Raw genomic sequence first — 11128 nt, forward strand, 5'->3', positions numbered from 1 at the left:
GGTGTTTGAGGAAAGAGACAGAAAAGCCGGTCAGTTATCTACTGGACTCCTGTCCGCTCTGACCCGGCTGGTCGTATTTATCTAAACCTCTGAGTTGCAGCTTACTTTTCACATATTTCTCTCCTCTTAAAGTGGCAATTAGAAAAGCATTCATACAGAATGTTTATACCTCAACACCTGTGTGCATTTACTAAACAATGGACCACGGAAGCCAATTTGTTGCACTGAAATCTTTTCCGTAGTATGCAACTGATGTTCTCTTAAACATTTTGACACCTGCTGTAATTTAACTAATAAACACAGACAGACTCCTTACTGATATGGAGACCTTCATTATTTTTTAAGGTTTCTCCTTGTTCTCGTGGCCTTTATTTAGTAGTGAAACAACAGGAAAGACATGCGGCGCAGGTCAACAGGTCAGGAACCGACCTGTGACGGCCACGTCGAGGACCGAGGCCTCCATGTGTGGATCCCATGCTTTACCACTGCGCCACTGCCTCGCCCAGTTCAAATCAATGACTTCTGAAGGCGGTTGGTGTTACTGGATTTTAGATGTGGTCGTTATGGAACAAAACGCAACAGAAGACAATTACCCTGGCAGCGGATACCAGAAAGGTTTAATAGCACACTGTGGATTTTGTGTCTGTGGATTTTTCAGTGGAACATAACTTGAAATTATTTGTAAAAAAAAAAAGGACTATTAGCTCATTTTTCAAAGAGCATATCAAAAATATTCAAAGTTGAAATACCTAGATGCAATGCTACTTGACACGTTATTGGTGAATTCTGTCTTTGGCTGAACAGAGATAGGGAAGAAGTGCAGTACTAAGTGCCAAGATGGTTTCCACATATTAAGGTGCGTTTGGTGTTTGGACTGTTAAAAGTGTTTTTAGAAAGCGTCGCATGCATTTGCGGATTTCAATTATTCGCGGGTGGCTGTGGTCCCTAACCCACTGTGTGCCAGGACCTGGGGTCCGCTGTACATAGCCCAGAGTTTATTCATTCATCTTATCAAGGAAAGAAGAGAAAATAAATCGCCAAGCCATCTGCGACCATTCATTAAGGAAGGGTTGATATGTTACCACAGAAAAGGTATGCTACTCATACTTAGCGTTAGGCCTGTCACAATAATCAATAAATCAATTAATCGCATGATAAATTAAAACAAACTCAATATTTTCCATTGGCATGATTTATCGTTTATCTCTTTTTTTCTCTCTTTCTAGCAAAAACTGGATGATAAAGGTCTTCAGTTTGGTGCTTTGGTCTCAACTAGCCAATTTTTTGAAGGACAATTTAGTTTACAAAGACTTAAAAATTCATTTTATTTGTTTTTTAATTTATTTTGTATATTCAAAATGTCTTCCAGTTCCAGTGTTAAATGTTCATTAGAATTTACAGTTTACTGATCTCTTAGAATGTGCTCCTCCATTTTTATTTTGCCATTACAGTATATTACTTAAAAATGGTCTCAAAGCAACAATATCATTTATCGCAACAACTTCTGGAACAATTTATCATCCTGCAAAATCGGTTATTGTGACAGGCCTACTTAGCGTTATGTAACAGATTTAAACGTTCTGGCTGCAGGGCTCCTCTCTCAAAAGTTGGGGGGAAAAAAACTCCTTGAGAATGAAATCAGGGCTTTTGCACAATCTCCTGCTCATTTGAAACCCTCTGATCACTTAGCTGGTGACCGGAAGCGGTTCATTTTCAGCTCAGCTGCTCTAATCAGATCCTGGCAGATCCCAGTTATTTATGCTTTCGCTGATAATACAGGCTGCAGCAACACATCCTGTGAACGGCCCACACATATCCTCGTCGCACAAGTCTTTTCAGGGTGAGCTAGCAAGGCAACCTGTAATTTGTAAGATTGGGACAACAAACTTAATCTGCCACTCATAATAGCCCCACCTGGCTGAGCACGCCTAAAGGGAGAACACAGGCAGCCGCAAACGCTTTTTTCTATCTTTTACTGGCATCAGTGATGAATAAGTAAAGCCAGGACAAAGGAAATGATTGAATTGCTCAAACATCATGACCACCCACCTTTTAGCAGTTGAGAAAAGAGCTTGGAGGAGGCTGATGCACCAACATACAGTGCAGGTGATCAATGCCAGAGGTGTTGTGAATGGAAATTATTCATCACATTTTGGTGCCACACAAAAGTAACAAAAGACTAGTTCAAACAGTGGCCTCCGGGGGATTCTCTGTAATCAGTAGGGATGTTCTTCTGACCCGATCCCAGGCGTTGGGACTGATAAAAAACTTTTTTTGAGAGATCGAAATTAAGAGTCCCCGAAGAAGCTCAACTCACATCCACTTCTGGTCTTGCGTCCGTGATCAAGCAATTCAGCTAGGTTTTGCACAGAGAACTTCAAAAAATTAAATTAAAGAAAAACAATTATTGGTGTAACAAATCCGGGATTTTCTCTTACAAGCTGCTTCCAAAGTTTGCAATGATGTTCAGTACAAAGGAGAGACTGCCAGCTGTGCCCACACATCTCCATTCCTTCAGTTTTCTTTTAACAAAAGAAAAATTTTGAATTTTACTCTGCTTTAATGTGCAAAGTAAAGTTCTGAGTTTATTCATCACAAGAACAACTCTTCCCGTCTCTATTGTCTGCCAGCGATTGACTGGAAACACGTGTCGAATTATCACTGAATCACATTGACACAGGAAGTAAACATGCCAGCGTTAGCGTAGCCTAGCTTAGCACTTCATCAAACCGCTTCGCCATTAGGAGCAAGATAGTAAAAACTACTATTAAAGGCTGTAGCTGTATGTTTTGAGCAGTATTTGAAAATAAATGACACAGGCTTGTGCATTTTAGGTGACTTTATCTAAACATTAAGTTGCTGTTTAACATAGTTTAGCCTTGTTTGAGCAAACATGTCGAAGTTCCAGTCAGGAGACCTCGGCATCCAAGCTGTTTGTGGAAACATTTGTGAAAGAATGGGCTCTGTAAATTCCACAACGGTACCTATGCAATAAGTCCAGTTTTGAACTTGTTAATAAATATCTCCCCGTGAACCATTAGTAGTAATATAACAAAGTGGAAGCGATTAGGAACAATAGAAACTCAGCCATGAAGTGGCAGGCCAAGTAAAATCAAAGATAATGAGGCGCACGGAGCGCCGAGCCCACCAACTTTCTGCAGAGTCATCAGCCACGGACCAACAAACTCCATGTGGCACTCGTCAGAAAATGCAAAGAGTTGGATACGGTGGTGTGTATAGCGCTCCGATACTGGACTCCAGACTGGTGTAGGTCTGCTCACAAATGTAAAGTTTTGTACAGAGGGTGTTATGGTGCAGGGCTGCTTTTTCAGAAGTCCCTCAGTTCCAGTGAAAGGAAGTCTTGCTGCTCCAGCCCGTTAAGACATTTTTGGACGATTCCACGCTCCCAACTTGGTGGGAAGAGTTTGGATTTCATCTCTTCCTTTTCCAAGCAGGGTCCAGGAAGAGAAGGATGGGCGGGGCCATTTCAGAGACTTGATAGCACACTTTGGGGATGAATTAAAGTAGAGGAGTGTGAGCCAGGCCTTCTCATCCAACACAAATGTCTGACCTCACAAATACGCTTCTTGAAAAACGATGAAAAATTCCCCGTAAACAGATTCCTAGAGCTTCTGGGAAGCTGCTGAAGCCGTCAAGGGAGTCCGACATAAGAACCCCCCCCCAACAACAATAGATTAGCGGTGGGCATTTATTGTATCGTTTATCAACTATTGCGATAAATTTCTTATCATGATAAGAATTTTGATAAGATTGGTAATTGGACAAATTCAAATGAACAATGTTTAAAAAGCTGTCCACATTGTCGGGATGTGGACAGCTTAACCAATATTTCTCCAATATTGGTTAATTGACAGTATGAAAAAATTCAATGAATTTTTTCACTTCATTATCTGACTGGTGTCCTCAAGAGGGAATTATAAACGGATGTTTTTCCAAGAAAAGTATTTGTTTGTGGGATATGGCTACTGTGTCGTACAGTCAGAGCCATACAGTTACCTAAATAAAAAAAAAGTTCTTATCATCACTTTAATTATCATTATAGCGCCACGAAATATCATGATAAAACTTGAAGCCCCCGCCCCCTTTCTATAGATTATCAATCATGATGTCACTTAATTTCTTCATCAAAGATCTGACTGGGACTATTTATCACCATATGTGTATTTTTAAATGACTTCGCTCTGCACTGATGACAAAAAAAATCCACAGTCCTTACATTCTAGCTGGATTTTATTTGTGCCTATTTCTAGAACACAAATATAATAATGCGAGTCTCAACCTGTTGGTCCTGTCCAAACTCAAACTACACATAAAACCCAGGTCTGACTGTTCCGTGTTCATCTAATCCAACAAGTTAAATCATCAGCGGTCATCTTTTACAAAGACACTTGCTGCAATAACACTGCCCACTTTCTCTGTCCTTTCAGCGAAACTTCAAGCTGTACTTGTGGGGGTGGGCCCCTTTTTGTCCCGTTCCCACTTCAGTCCACTGACAGTCGATGACATGTTTAGCTGTTGATGGGCTGTGTGGACATATTGTCTTATAATTCACCAGAAGAATAAGTGAATCCACTGTTCACTTGTCCCACAACTCACTTCAATTAGTAATGAATGCCCGCCTCATTCCATCTCAAATAAAACCTTCCGAAACACAAAGCGGAGCACTAAAACAAAGATCAAATTCACTCTCCTACCACCAAAGAGCTGAGAGAGTTGTGGACCGACTGCCTCTGTTGCTCTCAGGGGGCATAGAATAAATTCCAAGCTTATTTATGCTGTTCCAAAAATCAACTTAATACAAAAGGGAAGCAGAGGACAAAGCCATCATTTACTATGTCCCCTCAGGCAGATAATCGCAAAGATAGTGGGCACCCTATGCACATGGGAACTAAAGCGGTGGATGCAAACAATTCGATACACCGACGGTTTATTGCAGCCCAGTTCTAAGAAGTCTGCTGCAGAGCCGACCTGCTCCATAAGCGGAAGAGGATGACTCCTGACAGATGGAAGGCATGGGTCTTCCTCCGCTCCTGATGACCTAAAAATATGTGTGCCAAAGGTAAAGCTCCTTAAATTTAGACGTCAGTCACAGGATTCAGTCATCTATAAAGAAAAAGAGTCAGCTGAGGAAGTTCAAAAAGTACTTTTAAAGGCTGCACTTCAGTCGATGTTTACACGTACATAGGAATTACGTTTTAAGATCAAAAATTGTGAAAAAAAAATCATTTGAAAAAAGTATTCACACATGTAGTCACTTGCACAAACACCGGCGAGGTTTTCCCCCCAGAAAACCTGCTGAGCCCGATGGTAGGGGCACTAGGGCAGTCTTCCAGCAGCTCACGGTGTTTCTGAGTTAAGAAATGGTTTGAGTTGAAAGGAAATTTGAAAACTTGACCAGGTAGTTGTGTTTTTGGAAGACAGTATAAGCAACATCTATACACCAACTAAAGTCTTTAAAAAAAAGGCAAACACTGGAAAAAAAACCCCTAAAATAGACAAACAAACAACATTCAGCCTGGTGGGGGTGCAAGTAAAGCCTGGTGGCCCGCCAGACTTATTATACACTGGAGAAAACCCTGTTCGGTATCTCATCAGGGTTTTTATGAATAAGACAAACACAAAGCATAATTAGGAGTGTCCCGACACAACTTCTTCACTTCCAATACGATACCAATTTTGCAGCTTTGCATATTGGCCGATATTGATATTGAGCCGATGCAATAACGGCACAAATCAAACACACTTTTATTGCTTCTATTGTGGTGTGGAATGCTAAAAAAAAGACTAGATCAAGCGATATTACGCAAACAGAGAACAATAGTCAACAACAACAAGTATGAGAACAACTGACCCACTTATTATTGACCAGTGGGTCAGCGTGTGGGATACAAACACTTCTGGGTAGAAATGATAGGGCGGACTAAATGCTGGAGAGGATTGCCCTGCCTAAGTCAGAGATTTTAGATGCAGACCGATATAACACAATTCTCTCTCCGACATCAACGTCGGATCGGGACACCGTGATCCATTATTGTGAAGAAAGAGGAAACTTACACCGATTTTTTTTTTTTTTTTTGCTATTTAAAATCTGAAAACTGAGGTTTGTTTTGGCCCATTCTTACTCCGCTACCCTTAAATCACACCCAGTGCAACCAGTTGTCATCAGAATTCACTGATCTTAGAAATCCACTCATCGTTTTCCTTCCACTTTGCAAATAGGCCTACATAAAATACATTTAAGTCTGCTTTTGTAGCACCTCGAAACCTTTTATCGGGGTACCGGGATTTCACTGCACTCACACCCCAATCAGCCAGACCTGAATGCAGGAGCCTTGACAGAATCCAAGCAAAAGCCAAAGCATGCTCAACAAAACTGACAGTCTGCGCTTGCCTCTATACACATTATATAATGTCAGGAGCAAAGCGTGGGATTATATACTGAGTGAAAACATACAACATGAGGTGAACATACGCTCAATGTGGTTCTCGTTTCAGCAGCTTGGACTCTGCACGCCATTCTCCAACCCCGAGCTGCGCAGGAACATCAAAACACACCTGTGGCATCAAAACAACCCCTGAAAGCCGCGCTGCACGCAATGAGCAACGTGGAAGTTCAGCTTAGAAATAAAAATAAATTAGGTAAATTAAAAAAAAACCTAAAGATTGGATGGATGGTGAAGTACAGCAGATCTGCTTGAATCGAGATGAGTACATAAGTCCCCACCGACGTGACGGCGGATTCTTTTTTTCTAAACTGTCAAACGGCCGCATGCGCGTTCCTGCTCAACAATCAACAAAAGTCAGGAGGCAACACGAGGTTATCTGCGTCGTCGACACAAAGTAACGCAGGCTAAATTATTTTGAACACACACACACACAAACACTTTGAAATGTCACATTTCACAACGTGTTAGCTTGTTTTCAGCAGTTCACGCGCGGTTAGTTACAGCAGTGCGTTAAGAATGAACGTGCAGATGACGCAATAGGCCCATCATGTATCATATTTATCCCGAATTGAAACCTAGTTTGTCTTTTGAAAAAAAAAAAAAAATCACTTTAAATCTCACAGAGTCAAAAAAACAAAACAAAAAAAACATCGCAAAACTTTGAAGTAAACAGCTGATTAAGTTACTCAGATGAAGGTCGTGGTTTCAGTGGTATCCAGGAGAAAGACACGCTGGACTAAGGCTGTGAATGACTTTTTTTTCTTTCTTCTTCTTCTATTTTTTTTATTTATTTATTTTTTTTTTAAATGCAGCAAACCAACGTTAACTTACTTTCTGTGCGAAACATCCCGCAACGAAGAGCAGACATGCTGTCAGTGAAGCGGGCGCTCCGGGCGACGTAACACAAGTCATTTTTCCTCCAACTCTTTGGCCGTTTCTCTAACGCGACGCACCAGCGACCAGCGTCCCGCTCCTCTCTGCTTCCCTCTGGATCACCTGAAGTGTCGGGGGCGCGCTCCCATCGCTCATGGACCAACCGGAGACCCCCGGAGCTCCCTGCCTCTCCACACACTTCTACTGTCAAATAATACGCCTCCGCCCCCTCCTCGCCTGTCTGCTTACGTTACTAAATGTGTCTTATTATTATTATTATTATTATTATTATTATTATTATTATTATTATTATTATTATTATTATTATTATTATTCCCGAAGGCTCATTCAGAGTATTAATTGGTTAAATTATACTAAACGCAAACGAGTAGGCACACGGTAAAAGATTGGAGTGCTATCTGTCTCTTATGCGAAGGCTTTGCACTGACTGATAATCCCACACAATAACTAAAGTCTCCACACACACACACACGCACACACACGCACACACACACACACACACACACACACGCTTCAACTCAGTGGCGCCCCTAAAGGTGTTCAAAGAGGTTACAAGGATGATGTTCGGTAGCAGTCAGTGTTGAGACAACACAGAAGAGGCCTCTGACTGAAGTCTGTCATGACATCCTAACAGCTCGGTATCTGGGCAGCATAGAGGATAATCCTCCCTAACGGGTCCCAGATGACACCGTCAGTTGTTGGCCAGCGCTAATCTGTCTCGTTTGTTTTTGCCACTTCCCTTAAAAATCTCTGCCTGGTCGTATGCACGCACCGTTTCCAAAAGTTGCCTGGTGGACGTCAAGGCAGATGCCAACTTGGACCACGAGTGTCCGATGTCGAGTTGCTTTGAGTTCGGAGATTAAATCTTTTTTTTAAACGATTGAATAAAGTCAATGAAAAGGTAGAATGTGATCAATTCAAAGCTAAAATTCAGCTGGACTGCGTGTGTGAGCAGTTTCTATTTTATTTTATTTTATTTTTTTCACCCAAATAAGTGTCTGGCTCTCCAGTAGTTACCTTTTCTTTTTTTTTTTTTTAAACAACATCAAGACTGAGACCAGGATCACAGCTCCACCCATTTATATTTATGTCTCTGTGTACTTTCTGATTCCTCTCAGAGCTTCAACTCTCATGTAAAAATCTCCGACTCGTTCCTGTTTCTGTCACTTAGGAAGCATTTCTAAGCTGCGACATATGGTCTCTTCTGCTGATCTGGAAACAATTATTTGCATGCATTTGTGTCATTGCGGTGGGATTATTTCATTAAAATTAATGGGGAGGAATGGGTGGGCGGGGAGGGGTGAAAATGCAATCTAGACTCCTTTACGACCACTGAAATAAGCCTTTAATTTGCCACTGAATTGTGAGGTTAGAAACCAGTGGCTGATGATGCTTCCTTAGCATCATCAGCCACCAGCAATGTAGAGCAATATCTTCTGATGGCGCTTACAACACAACGCATTCAATACCAATATACACTTCAACTGCTGTACAACTGGCACAGAGCCATGCCACCCATATTAAAAAATGTAATTTTAAAAAAAGCTAACCAATGGGGGGGAAAAAATCATTTCTGGGGAAAAAGCTGTTTGTGAAAGAAGAAAAAATAAACAAATACTAGGCCTAATTGTAAAGGATGTGATTTATTTTGCCCAGAAAAAAAACAACAAAACCCTATCTAATCATTAGATCAGAAAGATAAAAATCTACTCAACATCATGTGTGCTTGACGTGAATTAAAGTATATCCACAGACTTTAATTCCAAGGCATCATCATGCCAACTATTCTCATCTAATTTTTTTTACCCATCAAAAATGTATGTATATATATATATTTACTTTCATCATAACAGTAAATTTGCAGGGGTGGCTTTTAGACTTTGTATTTGTAATTCTTCATATTACCGGTAGATGGCGACAAAGTAACCAGAAGTGCATGGATGAATTTATTATGTATACCTCGAATTAATTTTGCGCTTTTTGTTTACATTTATACATCTCATATCTGCGCAATAGTTGTATAGATGTGTGCTAATATTTTAATAGGAATACATAAAACATATTACAGCACACTAAAATGATAATTAGCTCAAACCATGTTTACTGTTTATGGGTTATGCTTAAACAGAAGGGTGAATGTGGCTTAACTCAAGTTCTCGAAGCAGGATCTGGTTTAATCTTATTACGTAAAGCGCTGGCATGATATAACAGCAGCACTTCATGCACTCAGCGGCTCATCTGGGGTAAGGTTCATGAACTGACACCAGAGGTTTAAAGCGTATCTCACATGAGAGTTACACAGCTGGAATGCGGCGGTCAGCTGCAAAGCGCGAGAATGAAGACTAGAGATTCAAGAGTAGACGCTGCATCACTCTTGCGGCAGAGTCGCCGCCATGTTGTGAGTGGCATCTTTGAGACAAGCGTTGAAACTGTGAGGATTTAGCAGCACAGAGACAAATTTGTCTCCCAGGACCTGTCCAATTGATAAATGAAAAGAAAGAAGGGGGAAACAACACACAATTCTATTTTTTATTTTTTTTTTTACAAACATACCTTGAAAAAACAGAAACACAATACTTACATGGGAATTTCTGAACCAATACATAGGAACATAACCAGTGTTTCTGAGAGGGTTCAGGAGGTTTGGACAGCTTTCTGCAATTTCTCTGCATTTCTTAGTTTTGTCTCAAAAATCACGTTTGATGTCAACCCCACAATTTAACTATTGAACAATGTTGTTTGCATTAGGCTGGCCATAGCATAATATATTGTTTGTTTTCTGTTGTGTTTCACTTTCACTTACATGTCATTTTTAATTTTGGTTGCCATTTCTTTGATTTGTCTTATTCAGCCTCTTTTCTTTTAACAATGGGACTTTGGGGCATGCCGTGGTGGTATTTGGAGGCCTTGGGTCCTCGACGTGGCCGTCGCGGGTTCAACTCCCGGACCCGACGACATTTGCCGCATGTCTTCCCCCCTCTCCTTCCCCGTTTCCTGTCAGCCTACTGTCATATAAGGGACACTAGAGCCCACAAAAGACCCCCTGGAGGGGTAAAAAAAACAATGGGACTTTGCTTGGGATTTTTGCCAATAGCTTGGCCTCACATTTGTGTTGTTTTTTTTGTCTTCTTTTTAACAGTGCTCACAGGTAACTACAGACTATATTTTACCACTCTAGATCAGGGGTCTGCAAACTTCATAATTCAAAAAGCCATTCTTTTCCTCAGTGAAGCTAAATAAAGCTAGTTGACTGTAAAATAGAAGTCTTTTTATAAATATCTACCATAGGAAATGTGCTGCCATTTTTAAAGAACTACATTTTTATAACAATTTGGAAGTTATAAAATCAGAAAAAAACATACATCTTTTGCTGGTTGATGAAAGCAGACAGTTTCCAACTTAATGACAACAAAAATTAGACGGCAAAATGTTAGTGGTATTGCTAGTGTTCTCCTGTTGTGAAAATTCAATGCAAATATTCCATAAAAAATCCTTCATCCTTCATTTTTTGCTATCTATCTATCTATCTATCTATCTATCTATCTATCTATCTATCTATCTATCTATCTATCTATCTATCTATCTATCTATCTATCTATCTATCTATCTATCTATCTATCTATGTCTGTCTGTGTCTGTCTGTCTGTCTGTCTGTCTGTCTGTCTGTCTGTGTGTGTGTGTGTGTGTGTGTGTGTGTGTGTGTGTGTGTGTGTGTGTGTGTGTGTGTGTGTGTGTGTGTGTGTGTGTGTGTGTGTGTGTGTGTATAA

General features: G+C 40.6%; 1 protein-coding gene across 2 annotated transcripts in view; it reads right to left on the bottom strand.

Annotated features, from left to right (window-relative positions):
* The window catches only part of LOC111610371, a 38966-nt gene extending 31400 nt beyond the window's left edge, over positions 1–7566 (bottom strand). For both annotated transcript variants that reach the window (XM_023344326.1, XM_023344325.1), the window contains exon 1: positions 7299–7566. In XM_023344326.1, coding sequence (XP_023200094.1) covers positions 7299–7379 — 81 coding nt within the window. In that variant the 5' untranslated portion in view covers positions 7380–7566. The remainder of the gene's footprint in view (positions 1–7298) is intronic.
* Between the last annotated feature and the right edge of the window lie 3562 nt (positions 7567–11128).

The sequence above is a fragment of the Xiphophorus maculatus genome, chromosome 12 (genome assembly GCF_002775205.1).
Source record: "Xiphophorus maculatus strain JP 163 A chromosome 12, X_maculatus-5.0-male, whole genome shotgun sequence".
Lineage (NCBI taxonomy): Eukaryota > Metazoa > Chordata > Actinopteri > Cyprinodontiformes > Poeciliidae > Xiphophorus > Xiphophorus maculatus.